The 23096-nt window shown below is 33.7% G+C and overlaps 10 protein-coding genes across 10 annotated transcripts; 4 read left to right on the plus strand and 6 right to left on the minus strand. All coding sequences in view use genetic code 12, as the record gives it.

Moving 5' to 3' along the window:
• Positions 1-228: 228 nt before the first annotated feature.
• J8A68_002559 (uncharacterized protein) lies at positions 229-2052 on the plus strand (the record flags this gene model as incomplete). Its single annotated transcript, XM_049406323.1, has 1 exon — positions 229-2052. One exon carries the CDS (start codon positions 229-231, stop codon positions 2050-2052), a length of 1824 nt encoding a protein of 607 aa, XP_049264164.1.
• Positions 2053-2827: 775 nt separating this feature from the next.
• J8A68_002560 (Hsp90 cochaperone) lies at positions 2828-4354 on the minus strand (the record flags this gene model as incomplete). Its single annotated transcript, XM_049406324.1, has 1 exon — positions 2828-4354. The coding sequence occupies one exon, from the start codon at positions 4352-4354 to the stop codon at positions 2828-2830; it is 1527 nt and encodes a 508-aa protein (XP_049264165.1).
• A 237-nt stretch (positions 4355-4591) lies between these two features.
• On the plus strand, positions 4592-5881 carry J8A68_002561 (2-(3-amino-3-carboxypropyl)histidine synthase; the record flags this gene model as incomplete). Its single annotated transcript, XM_049406325.1, has 1 exon — positions 4592-5881. The coding sequence occupies one exon, from the start codon at positions 4592-4594 to the stop codon at positions 5879-5881; it is 1290 nt and encodes a 429-aa protein (XP_049264166.1).
• Positions 5882-5899: 18 nt separating this feature from the next.
• J8A68_002562 (Golgi transport complex subunit) lies at positions 5900-8227 on the minus strand (the record flags this gene model as incomplete). Its single annotated transcript, XM_049406326.1, has 1 exon — positions 5900-8227. One exon carries the CDS (start codon positions 8225-8227, stop codon positions 5900-5902), a length of 2328 nt encoding a protein of 775 aa, XP_049264167.1.
• Positions 8228-8690: 463 nt separating this feature from the next.
• Positions 8691-10610, minus strand: J8A68_002563 (uncharacterized protein; the record flags this gene model as incomplete). The annotated part of the gene is made up of 1 exon (XM_049406327.1): positions 8691-10610. One exon carries the CDS (start codon positions 10608-10610, stop codon positions 8691-8693), a length of 1920 nt encoding a protein of 639 aa, XP_049264168.1.
• A 2890-nt stretch (positions 10611-13500) lies between these two features.
• On the minus strand, positions 13501-14802 carry IDP1 (isocitrate dehydrogenase (NADP(+)); the record flags this gene model as incomplete). The annotated part of the gene is made up of 1 exon (XM_049406328.1): positions 13501-14802. The coding sequence occupies one exon, from the start codon at positions 14800-14802 to the stop codon at positions 13501-13503; it is 1302 nt and encodes a 433-aa protein (XP_049264169.1).
• Positions 14803-15798: 996 nt separating this feature from the next.
• Positions 15799-16665, plus strand: J8A68_002565 (SUMO ligase; the record flags this gene model as incomplete). The annotated part of the gene is made up of 1 exon (XM_049406329.1): positions 15799-16665. The coding sequence occupies one exon, from the start codon at positions 15799-15801 to the stop codon at positions 16663-16665; it is 867 nt and encodes a 288-aa protein (XP_049264170.1).
• A 631-nt stretch (positions 16666-17296) lies between these two features.
• On the plus strand, positions 17297-18976 carry J8A68_002566 (uncharacterized protein; the record flags this gene model as incomplete). The annotated part of the gene is made up of 1 exon (XM_049406331.1): positions 17297-18976. One exon carries the CDS (start codon positions 17297-17299, stop codon positions 18974-18976), a length of 1680 nt encoding a protein of 559 aa, XP_049264171.1.
• Positions 18977-19456: 480 nt separating this feature from the next.
• Positions 19457-19726, minus strand: COX8 (cytochrome c oxidase subunit VIII; the record flags this gene model as incomplete). Its single annotated transcript, XM_049406332.1, has 1 exon — positions 19457-19726. The coding sequence occupies one exon, from the start codon at positions 19724-19726 to the stop codon at positions 19457-19459; it is 270 nt and encodes an 89-aa protein (XP_049264172.1).
• A 1062-nt stretch (positions 19727-20788) lies between these two features.
• On the minus strand, positions 20789-22957 carry VPS33 (tethering complex ATP-binding subunit; the record flags this gene model as incomplete). The annotated part of the gene is made up of 1 exon (XM_049406333.1): positions 20789-22957. One exon carries the CDS (start codon positions 22955-22957, stop codon positions 20789-20791), a length of 2169 nt encoding a protein of 722 aa, XP_049264173.1.
• Positions 22958-23096: the final 139 nt, after the last annotated feature.

Here is a 23096-nt window from a genome sequence, read left to right on the forward strand (position 1 = left end):
AAATAATAATTTTACCCATAAGAAGAATTATCATCTCCCTTTTTAAATCTTTAATTTACTAATTAATTAAGATAAATTTATTTCGTAAAAATCATCTCATTCATTTTTTTCAATCTTTTTGTTTTTAAAATTTCTCTTTTGTTTCAAGTAAAGAGCAATTTTCAAACTAATTCAAAACTCTCTTCGTTTTTTTTCCTTTAGTTGTAATTAAGAGGAGTTACTAAAGCAATGTCTTCTATGAGTGTTAGCTCACTCATTGACAAATCGGAAAAAGATAAACAGGAGAAAAGATCAGGATCTGCCGTTGGTTCTCCACTAGAAAAAAATCAGCAGCAATCTCAACAGCAACCGCATCAGCAATCACAACAACAATATCAACAACAACCTTTACCTCATCTACAGCAAACACAATATAGAACATACATGTCATCAGCATCAGCACCAGCACCTCTACCTAGGCTATCCGAAGTACATCAACAACCACCATCTTCCTTAGCCCAGCAACCACCACCACCACAACAACAACCGCATCCCATGTCCATATCATCATCATCGGGTTCTTCAACTAATCCACTACAACCATCTACTATAGAAACATCACCTGGATTATTAGCATTATTAGGACCTAATATAACTTCATTCCCGTATTCAGAAAAAGCATTTATAGAAGCCTTGAAATTGCGAACAGAACAAGAACGTACAAAACAAGATTATTATCGAGTGGAAACAGCCAATAAGAACATGACCATCCTACAAACAGCATTGCGAGCTCAAATACCACCCCACCTAATACCAGGAATGTGCGTGGGTGCCATTCCTGAATTGACTGAAGAACAAACAAAAGCAATGTCACAAGCCATTCCTAATTGGGATACACGACCACCACAACCACAACAACAACCATTTCCACAACAACAACCGTATCCACAGCAACCAATAGTAGCATATCCCCAGCCACAACAACTCACTTCCGAACAACAAATGCAGTATCTCCAACAACAACAACGACAAGTGATTCTTCAACAACAACTGCAGCAGCAACAACAACAGCCACGTCCAAACCCGCCACCACAAGGATACCCAGAATCAGGAGGACAACCACAATTTCAAAAATCGCATAGACCTTCAACTAGTAGTAGTAGAATAACATCAGATACGATGAATGCAAACCCCATACCTCCAATGAGTTATAGATTTGGTGCAGGAACTAACATCAACAAGAGACCACTATCCCCAGCCAAAATCGGTGCAGCGGCAGTAGCCAACCTCGCGACCCCAACAGTACCATATCGGGGATCATTTTCGACTGGTCGAAGAGCACCAATGCGGGGTCATCAACGTCATTATTCAATGCCAGCAGAATCTCCTGGGTCACTGATATCAACCTCTTCAAATGTACGCGCCACACGTTCATCAAATCGTCGTAGTTCACAATCAAGTATCGATCTAAGTGCAATAGAATCCACCGAAGCGGCATACGCGAGCGGTAAACGAGCATCAGTCGGCACATTACAATCACCATTAGGCGCACAATCCACCATTCAAGTCAAACCAATCCCCGCCCAACCATTGCATAAACAAAGCAAACTGCAAGTCGCCCCACTGCAGGAATCAATGACTTCTTTTCAACATATCATCCAATTTCATCATTGGAAACCCGAGGGACCAACCGTGGGAACAGGAGATCCTAGTCGGGCACATAAACGACATAAATCAGTTTCAAACGATGAAATTTCTCAAAGTAGACAAAGTAGACAAAGTACTCCCAGACATAGTGTCCCTCCGATGCCTTCTCCACTTCAACGACCAATGGCTACTCCCCAAGAAGAAGAACAGACACTGCGTCCTCCGACTGGGCTGTCAAGGGAGACAACTGTTAAACAAGAATCAGGGCTTGAGCAGGATCCAAATCTGTCAATAGATACTTCGATGAATGATACTTTGGGACTGAAGATTATTCCGGAGGATGTTAATCCACCTCTGGGTCACGGTCGTCTGGAGCTGAATGTTGGGAGATATCCTCATAATATCATGTCTCAGAATCAGGAATAAGAACATGAGATTGGCATTATTATAATTTAGTTCAATTCTTTCGTTTATTAATTAAATTTATTTGGGTAATATTTATAGAGATCATTTTATTTTTTTTTGTATTTCAAGGAAGGTAGAGCGTTTCTTCCTCTTGGGTTTTTAGGGTATTTTTGGCTTTATAATGATGTAGTAGTAATATTATCTATATATACAATTATTTAAACAAATATTAATTGTAAAATACTCAAGGGTTAGTTGGTATGCTTGTCTCTGAAGTTTGCGGGGTTAATTGTGTTTTTGGTTGCAAATTCCATATGTTTGTTTAAACAGTTAAATTTGAACTTCCTTCTTCAAGAATATGCTTCAATTACTGATTCTTAGTTCAATCCCCAGCGAGTCTCAATTCTATACGGCTTCTGCAAAGGTCAGTTGTAAAGAATAAAATCTTTTTTGAACCCTTTAATTTCAATTATTTATATAAATTTTATATATTACAATACAACGGTTTTTTTGCAGTCAATTGGTCATTGTTCAAACAAGGAGTTGCAAAAAAATGTTCATTGTTTACTGAAACATCCCTTATCACACCCAATTGGGAATAATAATTCCCAAAAAAAGATAACAATGAAATGTTCTATGCATTGTTAGTGCCGTATGTAAAGAGGGTTTCTAAAGAGGCTACTGTATACATATATCCGAAAGGGGATTGCGCACTTGAGAACTCAATTGGCAATTGATATGCGTGTACATAACAACATGTCAGTAGTCAATTCCACCCAACTTGAGACAATCTAACTTATCCTAAATGTTGTTGAAATGCTTCAAACAGCTCCTCAGCCATCAATTCAATCTCCTCTAACGACAACACAATCATTTCATCGTCCTCTTCGTCTTCACCCTTCATAGTTTCATCGTCGTCCTTATCATCATTCACAACAATCTTTTCAGAGTCAATTTTCTCAAAAGTAATATTGGACTTCTTAATACTCGTATATTCCTTCTTCAAATCATGAGCAAGACTACGAATAGTAGCTTCACTAATGTTATCACTTATCAAATATGCACACAAATCCTCTAACCAAATCTTATCATATACATAATAAACATCATGGAACCGAAACAATTCTTTTAAATCCAACAATGCCTGTAATATAAGTCTCTTCCCACCTCTTAAATTATAATAAACGTCATCCCATACTTTTTCTATCATTTTAAGATTTCTATGGAATGGATATGACAATGCTCTTCTAATAGAGGTTATAACTGCCGATTGAAGATAGTTTGAATTTGTACCCAGTACGATGATTCTAGAATCTAGACATGAAAATTGGGGAACTATTTTCCCAATAGTCCATGCACTTTCAATATGATGCTCACCTTCATTTTCTCTTAAATCGAAATGGAATGCAAATAATAGACAAATCATCAAGACCAAGATTTCCATCTTGGTGTTGTTATCTTCAATTAAATAGGTCTTTCTGGGTAAGTTCATCATTTTCTCTTGTTCTTCCTTTGTGAATTCGACTGGCATAATGGCCGACCTTTCAGACTCAGGAGTTTGTTGTTGCTGTTTATACCATTTCAAGAATTTTTGCGTGAATGGATTCTTCCATTCCATCAATTGCTTAAAATACTTATCATCTTCATTAGGATTGGGATATTTCTCCATTATATAATCAGCTGCATATATTTCAGGATCAAATTTGATATTTTCTTTAATTAGACGTTCAATTATCCTATCATCTTCAGCTGTATTCTCAGGATCTCCCAATTCATTAATATCATTCCCGTTGGATACAGAAATACCTACAATCTTATCATATTGATTATTGAACCCATATTTATTTCCTTCAATTGTGATAGCTTCTTCTTGTACTACAGCATCCTGTTTGATCTCCCAATTGAACGCCTCCCCTTCAGTCAAATCCTTCTCCGCTTGAGTCTGGGTATTGTCAACATCCAATTCTTCAATCAATGGCCTTGGAGCTTGTTCCTGTTGTGCTGGAGGAGGTTGAAGTTCATTAGTACGTGCCAATAATTTACTAGTCAAATCCAAATCAGGGAAATGTTGACCTTTTGTCTCTTTGGGGATCTTAACTTTTACTGATTCACTCTTGGAATCAAATTCTGCATGTGAACGATCATCATCTATACATGGATGTGGTAATCTAATTCGAAGATAATAGGGTGGTAATGAAAATATGAATAATTCATTATCTACAATCATTTCAATGTTGGGTGCGCTGAATCTGATATGGGAGATCTTAATGGATACGTAAATGAATTCATCATCTTGATCAATTGTAAAGAAGGGCGTTATCATTTTCTTTAAGTCGAACAGAATAGATCAAGGAGTGTGATATTTAAATTGTTTCGAGATGAGATGATCTCCCTAAACTTGGTGGGAAATAAGATTTCGCAGGGGCTGTCTCAAAGAGGAAATAAACCTTTTGCCGCACGATGTTGAACAAAAATTTTAGACTCACGATATTTATCTTTCTACTGGCATACTTGTTAGCAAGAGATACATCTACAGCATTCTATATATCAAACACTAGTCATGGCCACCGCCGAAGAAAATATAAGTTCAGAAAAGCCAAAGATACCGAAGCGTAGATTTATAGGTAAAAAGACATCTACAACCACATCCACCAGTCAACCTGGTGAACAACCCCTTATCAAAACCGTCAATCCAAATCGTCATATCGGAAGAGTATTAAATCAGATTCCAGATGACATTTTAAACGATAAAGATTTAAACAACGCTATTAACCTCTTACCTTCAAACTATAACTTCGAAATTCATAAAACTGTCTGGAACATCAGAAAAGCTAATGCCAAACGAGTAGCATTACAAATGCCAGAAGGTTTATTAATATACAGTTTAATCATAGCGGATATTTTAGAACAATTCTGTCAGGTTGAAACTCTCGTTATGGGAGATGTATCCTATGGTGCATGCTGTATTGACGATTATACTGCGCGTTCTTTAGATTGCGATTTTATTGTTCATTATGCACATAGTTGTTTAGTACCAGTTGATGTTACAAGTATAAAAGTATTGTATGTTTTCGTTACCATTACAATCGATGAGACTCATTTAATCAAGACCATCAAATTGAATTTTGAACGTGGGACACAATTAGCTGTATTTGGAACTATTCAATTCAACCCCACCATTCATTCAATCAAACAGAAACTTGAAAATGATTCGGAGAAACCAATCTATCTTATCCCACCACAAACAAGACCACTTTCCAAAGGTGAAGTGTTGGGTTGTACTTCTGTAAGACTAGATAAAGAACACATCAAAGGAATGATATATGTCGGAGATGGAAGATTTCATCTTGAATCATCCATGATACATAATCCGGAAATACCGGCATACAGATATGATCCATATTCCCGAAAGTTCACCAGGGAGTATTATGACCAAAAGCAAATGATCAATGTTAGACAGGATGCTATTAATGTAGCCAAAAGAGCCAAGAAGATTGGACTTATTTTGGGAGCATTAGGTCGTCAAGGGAATCCAATCACCTTAGACAAATTGGAACAACAGCTCCTGGCCAAGGGGATTCAAGTTGTGAAGATTATATTGAGTGAAATCTTCCCTCAGAAGTTGTCAATGTTTGACGATATAGATGCGTTTGTACAAGTTGCATGTCCAAGATTGTCTATTGATTGGGGATATGCGTTTAACAAACCATTATTGACTCCATATGAGGCAATGGTAATGTTGGAAAAAGATGTTATGGGTAATGAGAAATATTATCCTATGGATTATTATTCCAAAGATGGATATGGTAGAGGACAATTACCAGATCATAGTAAATTCATTAATATATAATAATCCATATTGTGTGTTCTATATAGATTTCTCAAGTTCCTTTACGTATGCATCTTCAATACCTAATAATGTAGCCAAATCAAAATCAGACCAAGTGAAATTGAAATCAAGATATTCTTGATTTATGATATTTAATTTATTGTAAAATTTTACCAATGAAATGAATGAACTATTGACAACTTCATTAACCACAATTGGAGAATTTAACTTTAGTAATTCCTGTTGGATCTCGATCATGGCATTAGGTAAATAATTCTGCAAGATTTCATCAGTTTTAACAAACCCATCTATAGAGTATAGTTTATTCTCTTTGATTGGCTCATATATTGACACTTCAAAGAAATCATCAGTGAAAGGACAAATCATGTTTATAATATTATAATAATCCAACAAATTACAATTCTTTAAAATATTCTGCAATTCATATTCAATCAATTCTTGAGTCAACCCATCTATCATATCATTAATTTCTAAAACTTTATTGGACAATAAATTAATCGGTATGATTTTAGTAAGAATTAAATCAAGGAAATTTTGTTTTATGATTAATAAATCCAATTTATTACTGAATAGTTTATTATCCTTAACATGTTGATAAAAGACTTCAATTGGTTCATTCACGATTAACTTCAAGAATTTCGAACTTTCTTCATCTGGTAGATTTAAGATAGTTTCCGTGGTCATTTGATCAACAATCGGCAAAATATCACCATAAAATTCAATGATCCATTCTGGAGGTTGTAAATCAAGATTCAATTCCAATTGAGCCGAGTTACTAGTTCTAATTGTCGCCAATCTATTGGTAATAATCATAAAGATCCTGTCTTGACATGTTTTCACTAAGTTCTTAACGGTATCCACAAAATTACCAGCATCTTTCAATTGTTTATCAAACATGAATGAATACAACTCAACCAAGTTAAAAATCTGGAATATAATCGATAATTTGGTTTCACTAGATATAATAGATTCGACTTTTGACTTAACGGGACGTGACAATGATTTCAAGATTTTATCCAAAACATCTTGAATAATACTCTTAAACTCTTCACGTTCTTTTTGGTCTTCAATCTCGTCAAGAAGAAAAATGCTATTCATAGTTTCAGATTCATTAACAGCGATTGAATGGACATATGCCAATAAATCACCCACGAATCTAACTGGATCATGTGCCGATAAGAAAATGGGTCTTGATAAGTCCGATTTGGAAGGGTTTGAATCAATATCACATTGGATTTGTTTGTAGAATTCATCGACTAACAGCTTTGATCTAGTTTCACTGAAAATAGTAACAATGGACAGGAAATAGTTGAATTGAGTTTTCAAATAGCGGAAACATTGATGTAGGATGACCAATCTCGACTTTTGGTTAAGTGAATATAGATTACTCAATGTTTTATTTGTATAGGTGACAATTCTATCTCTGGCTTTATTTATAATATGATTGCTCTTGTTAATTATTTTAAGCCCTAGCTGTGGATTATCAATCGAAAGTAAGATTGAACAATTTTCATTGATTGTTTCAGCTTTTGATAAAACTGTAAAGAATTCTTCATTGAGGTCTCCTGAAGTCAATATAAACTCCTCATATTCATTCAATGTAAATTTATCTTTAAAACTTATCAATAAGCTCTTCTTTAATCCAATTAATTTTTGTTCATCTATTAAATGTTTAATTTGATTATTAAAATCAGTTGAGAATTGATAATTTTTAATAATCTTTTCATTAGTAGATTTATTCAATTCATTCAACTTATTTAATCTTGATTCAATCGCTTTCAATTGTTTCACTAAGGGGGCATATTCCTTAAGGATTAAACTTTGATTCTTGATTAATTCAGTCTCAATTTTCCCACGTAATTTCTTTCTAGTCATGGATCCAATCACACCAGGCTCAATCAATTCAGTTACATATTCATCATCATTGATGACTTTCTCCTCCAAATGGGTAAATATCTCTCTGATATGAGAATCGCTTAAGGAATCATTCAACACACGAGAAAGTCTCGTTGTCAAAGTGTTTGTTGAAGGGACTTGACTATCAGATTTATTCACCACTTCTACAGAATCATCAACAGGTTTATCCTTACTTAGTAATGACAATGACATCTGAGCATATTTCTCAGCTATAGAATCATCTTGAGTTCTTTCATTCTCATTTATAGTTTGTGACTTGTCTTGTTTACCATCAGATTTCAATATTCTTGATAAATTGGTATTCAAATTGGAGGTGAATCGTTTACTTAACGACTCAATGTTAGTCAATGACAATGCCGGTTGAGGCTGTGGCAATAGACTGTCACCATCACTACTCTTGTCAAAAGTATTAAAGTCTACAAAATCCATGGTGATTTCGGGTTGTGTGTTATCTGCCTGTGGGTGGTAAATTGAAAAACCTGAAGAATTAACATTTTTTGGCCAACAGTGCAAATATGCGTTGGTTGGTAGCGCAAATTGATCACCCGAAGAGAGCAAATCTGGATGTAGTACGTAATGACTTGAAGTCAACTTCTGAGATATGAGCGCTTTTGATCACTAGTTACATATATTTCCTTTAGGGAGAGATCTACAACTGCGCTAACTTTATTGCAAAATTAATGTGTGAGTATTTATAACAAATATGCTTATCCTATAAGCGACTATAAAATGAATGAAAATGCAATTATATAAACTAAACCGTAAGTATAATACTAGATTGTGTCAAAAAACCATTAAATATAGATAAACAATAAAATATAGCAAACAAACAACGTTTATATCAATCCCGAAATGAAAATCAAAAACAAAAAGCAAACTTTGAAAAACACACTTATGATAACAAATCATTAATCTTCATACTTCCTCTTCGTTTATCCTTCTCTTCCTCATTATTCTCCACTATTCTCGTCGTCGTCCTTAACGATGGAGCTTCAACTTGACGACGTATCAATTCGTTGTTATTGATATTTGAATCTAAATTCATACCAGCAGCAAGTAAAATATTCGATATCCCTACCAAGTTCTTCTTTTCAGGTGTGAGGGTATAGTTAGTAGTCGCTTCTTCATCAGTTGAGGAATTGGCTACTTCTTCCTCCGAAATCTCTGCGTTACGTTTACGTCCCTGACTGATGGATTGAAGACATTTTGATGCATTGACAATTTCTAGCATATCTGTATATGATAAGTTTGGAGAGTAAGTATTAGTGGTTGATGCAGAATCATGGGAGAATACAGATGAAAGTGTGGAAGTGCTAGTTTGTTTAGGAGTGACAGGTTCTATAGGAACTTGTGGTAAAGGAAGTGGAAGCAATGGATTATGAATATCAGTTGCAGAACTGGATGAAATAGTTGATTTCTTCAATTGTGGTACTTCTAAATGCTCTGGTGGGTTTGAAATGGGAGGCAATGGCATTGGAGAACCTAAGTCAAACTGATAGATGGAATCTAATCTTAATTCACCAAATCCTTTGTCACCAGGTTTCAAGCATTCATCAGGGAACTGACTACCAAATAAAGGTATCAATTCATATCGGACAAAATAACAGCAACGAATAGCTAAAATGCGACATAATTTATAAGGAAGCCAAGTACCTTGAATCTTTAAGAACCCACCTCTTATACGCTTAATATATTGTTGATATTCTTTTGGAGTTGACTCAAGTAATTTTACAATATCAGCTTTTGAATGACTGGCTGCAGAAGCACATAAAGAAGCTTTCCATACTCCTGTGAGATGAACATAACCTGTCTCGTAATCCCATATTATCCAATTGTTATCATTGATGGGATATTCATAAACGGTTAAATATGGACGTTGAGGATCAATAGCCGAAGTTGAATACTTCTTCATGACAATTGAAGGATATATTTTATCATTTAATAAATTTAGTTGATCTATCGGAATATAGGATGTATCAGAAGGTAGTTTATGAATAATGAAGTTGATGGCATTCTGACTGAAAATATTAGCAATGGATTTTGATCTAGATGAGGATGAACCAGTTGAATTTCGTGCTTTTGGTTTTGTGGAAAATTTGTTAATCATTGTGGCTGATTTAGATTTCTTATGCGATTTTTGATACTTGAAAACCGTTTGGTAAGGAATTCTCTTCGGTGATTGCAAATTCTTTGGTGATCGCTTTGCTTGTTGTTGAGGCGATGCCAATGTATTATGTTCGGTTAATGAACTCATCGAAGGTAATGAAAATCTTCTTGCAATATAGTTGTTTGTGTTGGTGAATTGGTGGTTTTGATTTTGAATTTGATTGTGTTGTAAAAAATTGGTTGCCGATAATTCAATGGTTGCGGAATTGTCCAGGTGCGAAAATAAGGATTGTATAGGGTATGAAATTGGGCTACTAAAAGATAATCTTCTTTGATAACCGGAAGAAGATGACGACGAGGATAAAGATCTATGATGGTTGGTAAAAAGAGACAGATGCTTCTCGGGACTTGTTAATGGAGTGATCGGATTCAATAGATTAGGCGATGACAATGACCTGTTACTATGGGGGCTTGGAAGGATCGGTGGTAATTGATAATGAGATTGCTGCAAACTAGATCTCAGGAATCTAGTAAGTATTGGTAGAGTAGGTGGTGCACCGGTAAGTGAATCTACTGACAGTTGTGGTGGTGTATATAATAAGGGGGTTGTTGTAAGTGTGGTTTCATTTGTAGTGGTGAGGATGGAATTTGGGATATAGGGAGTTGAATCCGGGTAATTGGAAATATTATTTGACGATGGAATCATCACGTTTATATTTTTTTTTTTTGCTGTTAGTAACTGGCTGAGCGATGAGAATGCAAAAATTGGGAGCGCAAAATTTCAAATTTGTTTGGCTGCAGCTTTCTTTTTTTTCTAATTAGGGAGTTCGTGCGAAGGGAGGGGATATGGTTGGCTTAATTTTTTGTTTGGGGGAAAAACTGTTGGAAAATATTTTTTTTACCACGAAACAATAAAACTTTGTGACACGGCCTCGCTGCGGAAAAAATGTAGCTTGAGTGATTAATTGGAAAAAAAAAATATTTCTCTAGGTCGAGATTATTATGTCAAAAAAAAGCAACTCCGAGATTAGCACTCACACTAAATGAAAATTGGATGCAAAAAAACCCGATAAAATAAATTGAAAAAGAATGATCTTCTTTTTTGAAATACGATAAAATAAATTTTAATCGATGATGTCAATTATCCTTTTCTTTAAGTTTGTTCAAAGTTTTTGTTCAATAGTATACCAAATAGAAAGTTAATAGCAACCAGCTAACTCTAATAGATTGGGTATAGCTTTTGATTATTCCTGAACTTGTAAGTTTCAGACTTCTATTGAAAAACTTTCTGGGAAGCAAAAAGTATGATATTGATTAAGAGTCAATGACTAAAAAGGAGCTTCCGAGAAAAAAAAAACAAATCGCTTCGCCTCACAATGCAACTGATACTCCTTTGAGATTTCGTTTAGTTGTTGAGAAAAGTTCTGAAACGGTTGAAACGGTAGGTACTTTGTTCAAATCTTTTTTCAATGTTCTTTCACCGAATGTGATATTCTTTTAACTATCTTTGAACTTCCTTACCTATTCGAAAGATTTCCAAGGGCGGGAATTTCCAGTAGTTTATATATTCTTTTTGGATTGGTAAAAATAAGTTCAAAAGAAATACTTATGACCATGAGTTCATTTGAAAATTAAGGAGATTCTCCTCAATATTTATGCGTTTAGAGTTTCGTCCTTGGAATATCATTTTAATTAAGTTAGTTAAGTTATTTAATATCTCAAGTATATATTATAAACTCAGCGTCATCCAAGGTCAACAATAGAATTATAATTTGAAAAATAATAATTTTTGGGAAATTGCATCATTGCAGTCATCGTACTAACTGGAACTTATGGAACCTGATTTATTACAACGAAATGGAGATTCTGGAACCAAAAGAAATTGAAAATTATTTTTTGAGTTCGCTTCAATTTTTCAATTGTGGTTGCATCATTTTTTTAGCCTTCTTCAATTTTGCAACAATCGCAACAACAGGGTATAATTACTCATCATAGAAATGTCCACCGAATCTAAATTATTGCATATCTGGCTTAGTAAGCTATTTCCATTAAAAATATCGTTCTAGACATTCTAGAATTCAATCAAAACGTAAACACCAGATGAGGGTCCTTTTGTTTTGACTTCTTTTGAAATGGATCAAGCAACCCCAGGGCAAGACAGGCTCAACCATATCAATAGTTGGCCTGGGGTTGCCACCTGTGATCAGAATTACAATCTCTTTGATTTGATCAGTATTAATCGTTACAGCTATCTCCTAAGATTGTTCCAGCATAGACAATCGAGCATAATAGAAGACCTTCTTTCTGAACAGTCACACGCTCTCTGAGGTAGTAAAATTGCAATATGGCCATTCCCCTATTTTACAAACTTTTACATTACCTACACTGAGGTGGGGGGTTCCAAAAGAATTCCTATTTGTTCGGTTAATGGTGAACCCCACCTGGCTAAAAACCTTAGGAAGCAAGGCTGAAGATGGGTTTGCAGTAAATATTTATTAGATGTTCAAAGTATGAAAAATCTTGCCAAGAAAGTTAATTTAATCCCCATTGTTGCAAAAAGTGATACCCTTACTCACGAAGAATTAAAAAATTTTAAATCAATAGTAAAACAAACATTGAATACTGAAAATATTAGTATTTGTCACATGATGAAGAATGGAGGGTGGGGGACCATCATAATAAACCACAATATCGATAAGACTTTTCTTTTGACGATTCGATGGAAACTACAATATCGAATATTCTTGGCGACTCCCCCTCTTTGACACTTTTCTGACCCTGACTACAACGGCTCTGACCTTCCATTGATCTTGGGTCCTCCATGACCGGCTAACTCCAACTTTTTCTAAGCTTGCTTAAGTTAAAATGTGTACATTGCCGCCAATCAACCTGAAATTGTTTCGGACCCGTATTTCTGCGCTAAACCCACGTATTCGCCCCCAATAAGCCCATAAAAAGTGATGAATTTTTTTTTGCAGCCGATCAATCCGTTTGCTGCATAGCCTTATCGCACGAGCAAAATAAAAAAGGTCAATAATTACGATTGCGTTTTTCCCCCAATTGAAATAGGGCGCGGAAGCTTTGAACCCATCATCGAAAAAAAATCAAAAACGTTTAATCTGAACTTCGCCCCAGATAATCTTTATTTTTGTCATCATTCAAAGAACAACTTTCTAGTGTCAATATTATGATAAGCAGAATAACAAGATCTTCCGGACCGAGATCTGCTCTTGGTATGAGAACCATTGGATCCAGATCTCAGTTTTTAAGATTCAATTCGACAAATCAACCGAAACCTATCAGTCCTCATGTACGTCCGATAATATCTTTGAAAGTGAATACACGTCATACGAAATGTCAGTACTAACAAAGAAAGATATAGTCCATTTTTTATCGTCAATTTTCGAAACCGTTTTTAAAGATTTTAGCTATTTCATTAGGTACTTATTACGGGTTAATTTATCTTTATGAATACTTAGAAAATCAAGAAAAGACAGTATCAAAAAATTAAGTGTATGTTTTCTCATAAATATTTATTTTTAATTAATTAATTACATACATAAGTCAACGACAGTTTTTTACGAATGGGGAAACTCCTAAACATTAACAGCAAGTCTTAACTTATCAGAAACAGCATCCAAGAATTCAGTAGTGGTGACATAAGCATTTCTTTCAGTATTACCCATAGCTAATGCTAAATCCTTAGTCATAACACCATCTTCTTGAACAACATCAATGGTAGCTTGTTCCAAAATATTGGCAAAATCAACAACATCTTGAGTACCATCGAGTCTACCTCTTTGAGCAATACCTCTAGACCAAGCGAAAATAGATGCAATAGAATTAGTAGAAGTTTCTTGTCCCTTTTGATGTTGTCTATAATGTCTGGTAACGGTACCATGAGCAGCTTCTGATTCAAATGCTTTACCATCTGGAGTCATCAAGACAGAAGTCATCAAACCAAGAGAACCGAAACCTTGGGCAACGATATCAGATTGCACATCACCATCGTAGTTCTTTAATGCCATAACGAATCCACCCTTGGATTTAATCATTTGAGCAACCATATCGTCGATTAATCTATGTTCGTACCATAATCCCTTTGCATCGAATTCTTTAGCATAATGGGATTCGTAAATTTCTTGGAAAATATCCTTGAATCTACCATCATATTTCTTTAAGATAGTGTTCTTGGTGGACATATATAATGGTAAGTTCTTAGTTAAGGCCATTTTGAAAGAAGAATGAGCAAAACCACGAATAGATTCATCAGTATTGTACATAGCTAAACCAACACCAGATCCTTTGAAATCATAAACAGTACGAGTTTCTGGTTGACCACCATTGGCTGGAGTGAAGGTCATTTCTAATTTACCTGGTTCTGAAATGACTAAATCAGTTGCCTTATATTGATCACCATGAGCATGTCTTCCAATAACAATTGGTTCCTTCCAACCTGGAATCAATCTTGGAATTCTTGGAATGATAATAGATTCTCTGAAAACAGTACCATTTAAGATATTTCTAATGGTACCATTTGGAGAAAGCCACATTTTCTTTAAATTGAATTCTCTAACACGAGCTTCATCTGGAGTGATGGTAGCACACTTAACCCCAACACCATATTCTTTAATTGCATTAGCAGCATCAATGGTAATTTGATCGTCGGTTTTGTCACGAGCTTGAATACCTAAATCATAATATTTTAAATCAACATCCAAGTATGGAGTAATTAATTGTTCACGAATACGGTGCCAGATGATACGAGTCATTTCATCCCCATCAAGTTCAACAATTGGATTGGCAACTTTGATTTTGTTGAGTTGGGTGGAAGTGGTCGAGAATGCACGAAGGGTTCTCATGGAAGTAGTCTTGATTGAATTGGATGCTCTAATCATGATTTTCTATAGTGTATGAATTGCTGAAATTGAATAAAAGAAAGCAAACCTAAATTGATAAAAAAAAAAATCTTTTGATGAAAATTTTATAGTTTCTTCTCTGTACCTGTCACTCGGTATTTTGAACAAGGGGTTCTGGTTCTACCTAACGAACAAATTTCGGTGGAGTGCAGCGCGGTTAGTTCAAATTAGTCACAACAATAATCAAATTTATCGCCGAAAACGGCGCGCTTTCGGTTGCAAAAAAATAATCGACATTTCATGACAACCCAAAGAATGTGGAATTGTTGAATTTATTGTTACAGATAGTCAACAGGGTCTCTATAAGTAAATTTCTCTCAAGTATCATGTAATTACTCTCTTCTGATAGATGAGACTGCGTTAGAATGTGCAAATTTCAAATTAATCGTCTTGATACAAACACTCCAATGCTTGCGACATTCATGGTGGTGTACTACTGCAAGTTTAATACCTTGTAGTTTGCATTGAATGATAGTAATCATCTAAAGAACAGCATAAATGAAGCAATGGTCTCTTTGAACACTTCTTTGAAATAATAGTGGCGTGTTTGTTATCTTTCAATTTTTTGTAGAACCTTCATACAAAATTTAATTTTGTGTTGCAAAAAAATGAACAGTAAACACCATCAACAATCAACAATCAAATGGACTTCAATCAACCTTATTTATGTTGTCATATATGCTTCAAAGGTCTCAAGGAGCTCTCAAAAACTGATGGAAAGTTGCTATTAACTTCTTGCGCCCACACAGCATGTAACAAACACCTAACTCGTAAGTTCCCATAAATGAAAAAGATCTCGATTTCAGCGACTTACTAACACATCATGTAGAAAACCAAAAATACACACATACTTTGAAATGTCCAATATGTAACCAGGAGGGAATCTCGACTATGGCGATAGATGAAAGTACTCATCCTGATGTTCTTGATTTTTTAGTACCTGTAGATCAAAAATTCGACATGCTCCTACGAGGAATGAGATTTCAACAGCGAACACTACTGGATAAGTGTCTATATCTAGAATCCCAAAATAAAGAACTTTCAGACAAGAATAATAAACTAAACGATAAAGTAAAGAAACAGAGAGAGTTTCTATATTCTGCAAAAGATGAGATTGCTCAATTAACTAAAGAAAAGACAAATCTTGAACTAGAACTCCAGCAATTGCGAGAAAAGGAACGTCCTCAAACAATCGATCTATCAGAATATGATACATCTGCAGATTTGATTATTCATGAACAAAGAGAACAACCTAAATCTATCCATAATGGAGTAAGAGGGTCTCATAATACATTTCTATCACAATTCAGGAGTGATAGAGATACTCGGGAAAGCAACAACAACAACAACAATGCTAATCAGCCAATCACATCTCTTCCTCCAGGAAGGAAGCAACGCCCACCCACAATTCTCCAAGGTCTTCAAGGAAATACTCCAGTTTTGCCAATAGTCCCCAATGAAGGATCAAGAAGACAATCGTTCTTTGCAGAATCAACAAAGATCGGAGAAGTAAATTCAATACTTTCTGCATCTTCCGGGGGGACCACCAGCACTCCATCCAGTTCTAGACACTTAGAACTAGCACCGCCGCTGAGAATATCTAGTGGATCATCTAATGGTACTTCCAAACTTAGTGGAAAAATGAGAAAGAGTCGTTCTTTGACGACACAATTAGCTTCAAGAATTGCTGCGAATATGAAAATTGGTCCACCTGCCTCTGCTGCTTCATCTGCTATGCAAATGTCTATTAGATTGCAAAATGATAGGATTAGGAAACCCCCGACATTGAATAGGAGTCTTAGAAGGGGTACGGATGTTTCTCCATATTTTAGAGGAGCATAATGACTAGAAAGATAGATACTATTAAATAGGGTAAATATTTCGCAATCAAAATTTTTGTGTCTTCACAAATGGTATGTGCGGGTAACACAGTGATTCTGGTTGATTTGGTAATTTTGTGATCAACAAAAAGTTAAAATTTCTACTGGCGGTTGATTTTCATAAACCATCAACATATTTCTTTTTTCTTGTTTTACAAATTCATTAAACGATCATATCTTTTTGATTTGACACAGAAAGACAGAACAGACAGGTATATATAAAGACCATAAGGATAAGTCAATCAACGAAGCAAAACACTTCGACTCTTCTTTTATTACAATTTTTTATTTTAAATTAATTTCTTGAGGAAAGATCTTTTTATTTACCAGAAAGATCTCAAGGACAAACACTTCCCCCCCCTTCATTGTGGATTCTCTGAATTAGCCAAAAAGACAAAACAGAAGACAAGGAGATAAGATACACATATATAATACAAAGTATATATCTGTATTAACCCTTTTTAAACTTCATTCTCATTCAAAGTATTTGTATCCTTTTACACAATCACTTCTAATACATACATTCTTCTAACATTATAATAATAACAGTTGATTCCCAATATAAGACTAATAATAATAATAATACTATAACAATGGATGAGGTTCAAGCGAAAGAATTCGATCCAGACAACTACAGAAACCTTTTGAATTCACTTACGGTCAATTCCAGAACAATAATCAATGAATTAACATCAATAGCAGAACAACATATTGAACATGCCACCGAAATATCCGAATTAATAGAAACTAGAATTAGGAAATGTGTACCGAAACAGAAATTATTTAGTATTTATTTAATGGATTCTATTTGTAAAAATATTGGAAATCCTTATAATGTTATATTTGGAAATGGATTATATAAATTATTTGTGGAAACTTATACTTTAGTGACTGATACTCCAACTAGACAAAGTTTGATTAATTTGTTTCGAACTTGGACTCAGAATAAGAATTCAATCGGTGGTGAAGTGTTTCCGAAGCTGGTTTTAGCAAAGATTGAAAAATTTATTATTCAGGCGACTTCAATATCAGCGTCTAATCCAATACCCAATAATAATAACAATGGTAATAATAATAATATTAATACAATCCCGGTGTCTAAACTAACACCGGAAATGTTGATTAAGGAAGGGAAAAGTTTATTGAAATATGTGATTAGTTTGGATAAAGCATTAGATCAATTTGGTGAATATAAACAATGTCTAGATTCTAAAGATAAGAAATTCATTCATGATATGGAAATTAAACGAAATTTATTAGTTCTGATTATAAATGAAACCGTTGATTCTATATATGTTGATATTCAAGGTAATAATACCAGTGGGGAGATTAAAAGTCTAGGTGGGTTCCTGAATGTTAATAATAAATTTGAAAGTAAAGTAGGGACATATCAACTGGATTTACAATATGTGAGAGCTCAATTAGATGAACATGTTTATCAACAAGATCAATATTTTAAATTAAATAAAAAGAAATTACAAGATCGGATTGAAAGGGATAAACTTAAACAAATCAAATTAGGAGAGAAAAGAAGAAGACAAGAATATCTTGAAGCTAATAAAGTTGTTATCGATCCTGGTGTTAAGAAGGATTTCTTTGTTAATATGACGCGGAGCATAGATCAAGATGTGAAATTTCTTGACTTGATTAGTCAATGGGGTAAGACCCCGGCGTACCGAACCAGCAACAAGAGCCTAGACACGGGTGAATCTAAAGCAATAAAGAAACAAGCTAATAATGAGCAAAATAAGAATACATTAGGATTTGATCTTGGTTCAATTGATTTCAGTGCCATGTTAGGACTGATGCCCCGAGAAGGAGAAGAAACAGAACTGAGTACCGGGTCATTTGGAAGTTTAGGTTCAAGTTTCTTATTAAATAATCCCACCAATCGAGTTGCTAGAATGGATGATAGCAGCAGCACACCCGAGGGAGAAGAAGATGATGACGAGATCCCCAGGGGAAGGTTTAATACATTTGGGAGAATACGACCACCGACACCCCCACCGCCGCCTCCACCTCGGGTAGAACAAGGTGAGAATGGGGAATTGTTATCGCCTACTGGGACTACTTCACCTCGAAAGATGAGTCTTTCGGAATATCAAACCCATAGGCATGAGTATCAACCTCATCCGAATATGTATGTGCCAAATATACCACCTGTGCCGGTGTCAAGTGCTAGTGAATCAATTGAACGGAAATCCAGTTTGAAGAGGAAGACTATTGGTGGAGAAATGCATAAAGTTGTTAAAAAGGTGAGGTTTAACATTTAGTTTGAAGAGGAGGACAGGGAGAGTAGAGCATATGTAGGATTTATAGAGTATTTACTAATAACACGAATTAACGAATTTTTAACAAGAGGATTATTCTCTGTTGTATAATCAAAATATCATAAATTTGTATTGTGTGTTTGCGTGTGGGTGTGTGTTTGTATGTGCAAAAACATATAAAATAGAATTATAACTCTTCCTAAACTAATTACTTATTTATAATCCAGATTTGCAAAAGTAATAATAATAATAATATCATTTCTCACATTGTTAGAAAAAGTGCCAAACCAAAAAATGCACTCTTGTTAACCAATTCCAGTAGAAGTACTAAAACAACATCTTCATACCTCTAAGGAATTAAATCAACGGGAACTGAATCTTAATTAAAATAAAAAAAATCAACAACAACATAGTATTAAAACAAACAAAAATTCATTAAAAAAAGACAAGTATCTTTCTCTCTCTCTCTCGTAGACTAACTGTCTATTGTTGTCTTAAAGAACCAGACTTATATAAATGCCAATAAGTAGTTAAGAATGGGAAAGCAAAGAAGAATCCCAAGACACCCCAATAAGCGACTTTAAATGGAACATATTTTCTACCTTTAACTTTGAATGGTAAATTTGAATAAACACCAGAAGCTGGAGTACCTTCCCAACCAGCACTCATTGATCTAAAAGAAGTTTGGAAATTTCTTTTAGCTAATGTATTTAATCTTGGAGTAACTCTTAAACCTAATCTTGTAGAAAGCATTGTGTATTGTCTGTGTTCAATTGAAATTGAAGTTGTAGAATAATTGATTATAAATAATCTATAATTAAGTAATGAAAAATTGTAACAAGTAGGAGAGAGAGTGAGAAGACAAAAGAGAAGAATTGTAGGCAGGTCGTGTACCTTGTTACTAAAATATTTAATCCAATAAAATTTCATTGGTTTAATTTTTAAATGAACTGATTTTATATTTTTTCTCTCTATTTGAAACTACTAACAAACTTCTCATAGTTAAGATTTTGTATGACAAATTCATTCTTCTAATTACAACTGAAAAAAATTATAAACTTACAGAATACTACACTGTTTCTTCCTTTATATCAATTAGATATTATATATAAGTAAACAAAATATCAAAAAATGTCTGTTGTTAGTAAAATTGCTCCAATCACAGGTACTTTAAAAAGAAAGATTATAGCTGATATCACTATTGGTATTGCTTGTGGTGCTGGTTTAGCCACTCTTTATTGGGAATATGAACATCTTTCAATTGTTAGAAAAAGAGAAGCTTATTATGCTAAATTAAAACAACAAAAGGAAGCTGAAGATTCTATCTAGATGGAGCATACCAAGAGAGAGAAAGAGAGAAGAATTACTGTTTTAACCCAATTTGATATTACATACCTTAGAGAAGAGAGAGAAAGAGAGATATAAGATTTGAAAGATATATGAATATATGAGGATTTTGTTACAATTTTACGATTGATTCGTATAATGTAATAAACCACAATTTATTTTTGCATTTAAAGAATTATTAGAGGATCTCCAACCAGTACAATCACCACCCTATATCAATTGATATCAATGAATGTTGAAACATTTTATTTTGACTCTCTTTTTTTATATAATGATTCACAATTTTTTGTTTATGAAAGTCAGTTCTGTTGTTTTTTTAGTTNTGTTGTTTTTTTAGTTTTTATCTTATTAGGAAATTTAGTTTTAAACATAGTTATATATTCAAAAATGAATATACAAACATATTAATATGAATGGAGAAACACTACAGAAGGAACATGAAGTCAATTACATTTTCATCTCTCTAAACTACGCACTATCTATAAATTGCCAAAGTCTAGTATTATTTACAATTCCATTTGATAGAATTATAATCTCTTTATCTTTCCCTTGTTTCTTAAATTTCTCTTGAAGATATTTAAAACAAGTTATTTCACTTCTAGTAATTCCTCCAATTATAACAATTATAATATAATCAGGATTAGGAATCAGACTTTTATTATTGGTTGTTCCAATATTCCCATTCGGGGTGATCCCATCTCTATTCTTATCATCCAGATGATCATCAAGATTAATATCAACCGTCTTACCAGCAAACATTGTATTCAATCCTAGATTATCCCAATTAGGACGTCTTTTGAGATTATTAATTGGTTTATATTTAAGAAAATCTCGGAAATATAATGATTCAACAAGACGATAGATTAATGGGACTGTATTCCCCGGTAATGTGAATGACGGATTCGGATATAGTTCAACCAAATTTGTCAGTTCTTGCTGAGTTTCATTTTGTTCCTCTTGCTCCTCTTCTTCTTCTAATGGATGTAAATTCCAAAACTTGTTAATTAACGTATAATTACTTTTGAAAGTATCTTGTCCGCCGGAAATACCGACTTGATAATTCTCTTCAGATGTGCCTTGACCGCTAGCACCAACGGGTCCTAAATGAGGTGGTGGTTGTTGTTTCTTTTGGGTAGTTAATCCCAAAGTACTCAAGAAATCAGAACCTGAATCTTGAATAACTCGAATCAATTTCAATTCAATCATTCGTTCCAAGGCAAAAGACGCCGATATTCCATAATTATCCTGTAATTCCGCCGAAATCCAATCTAGATCTCTGTTTGAAATTCCATCATTTATATATCCAATTAATAAAATCGTAGCATAGATGAATTCTTTTGGATAATTACAATTAAAGAAATATTTCAATTTTGATAATTGTAATTTATAATCCATTTCAAAGATATCATTTTGAAAATTTAAAAAAGTTTCATACTCATATTTAATATTCGATAATATTGATTCACCAATTGCTGTATGTTTTTTAATTAAATCTTGTTGCATGGTTAAATTTCCAAGATTTGATACTAATTGTTTCATATCGCTTAATGTCGTATCATTGGTTCCTGATCGATCTTTGAATTGTTGTTGAATGAATTTAGCTAATTTATTTAATCTGGATCCAATTAATGAAAAATTCAAATGTTTTAAATCTTGATTATATAATTCATCTTGATTCAAAGTCTTGTTTATATCTACTTCCTCCGGGAAATTCTTAATAGAATCAAATCTAATGTCAAATAAATCATCAATCAATCCATGATAATTCAATTGATTAAAAATCACAGGAGTAAAATCAATATTTCGTTCTAATACAATTAAATCAGTATTACTATGTAATTTCTCTTGATAAAATTCAATTTCTAACTGTGATAAATTTTCATTCAAATATTCTGGGATTTTACATTCTAATAATTGTGTAATTAATAAATCCAGATGATTTCCCTTTCCATATACATTTCGTAATTTTAATAAGTGTCGACGTTTAAGTCCTGAAAATAACACTTGTATCAAATTGGAAGTTAATTGATTCACTTGTTTTAAAGGTTGTTGGAAATAATCATCTATTCCTGAGAATTGATTAACTTCATTTAATAATATCCCATCGGTATATATTGGATATGTGGCCCAATTTGAAACTTTAATTCTCGAAGTGATATTAAATGGTTTAATTAATTTGGGGTCTTGTTTTAAAATTGATTGGAAATTAAGTATACCTTTAAATTCATCATTTAATAAATATACCAAAGATTTCTCTAAATCTTTAACAATAATATTTATCTTCAATCCATGAATATGATTTATAATCAGATGAATAAATTTAGTCAATAATTGAAAGTTTTTATCAATTGAACAACATGGAATTAGAATAATTAAACTTGAATATTTGGAAAATACATTCAATTGGATATCGGAAATACCTTCATTTAACCAAACTATGTTTTGAAATTTCCCGGCATCTTTTAATCTTTGGAATTGAGTTAATTGATTTAGTAGTGGTGATAGCAAGGGATCAAGGATTAATAAATTGTTAGAAGTTGAATATACTTTCAGGAGTTGGGTTAATAGATTTTGTAATGTTGATTCATTGAACTCATTCAAATTGTAACCATCACCTGCTGCTTCCACATTCGTCATTTCCTCCTTTGGGGTGTGTATTGACTTTAGAGGTTTATGGTTTAATCAAATTGGTTTTAAGAAAATTGGTTGTAAAAAAAAGATTTGATATTTTTATTAGAGAGGGAAAATTAACTATGTAGAAGAATTCATATAGAAG

The sequence above is a fragment of the Hemisphaericaspora subhashii genome, assembly GCF_019202705.1.
Source record: "Hemisphaericaspora subhashii strain CBS 10753 chromosome Unknown scaffold74, whole genome shotgun sequence".
Taxonomy (NCBI): Eukaryota; Fungi; Ascomycota; class Pichiomycetes; order Serinales; family Debaryomycetaceae; genus Hemisphaericaspora; species Hemisphaericaspora subhashii.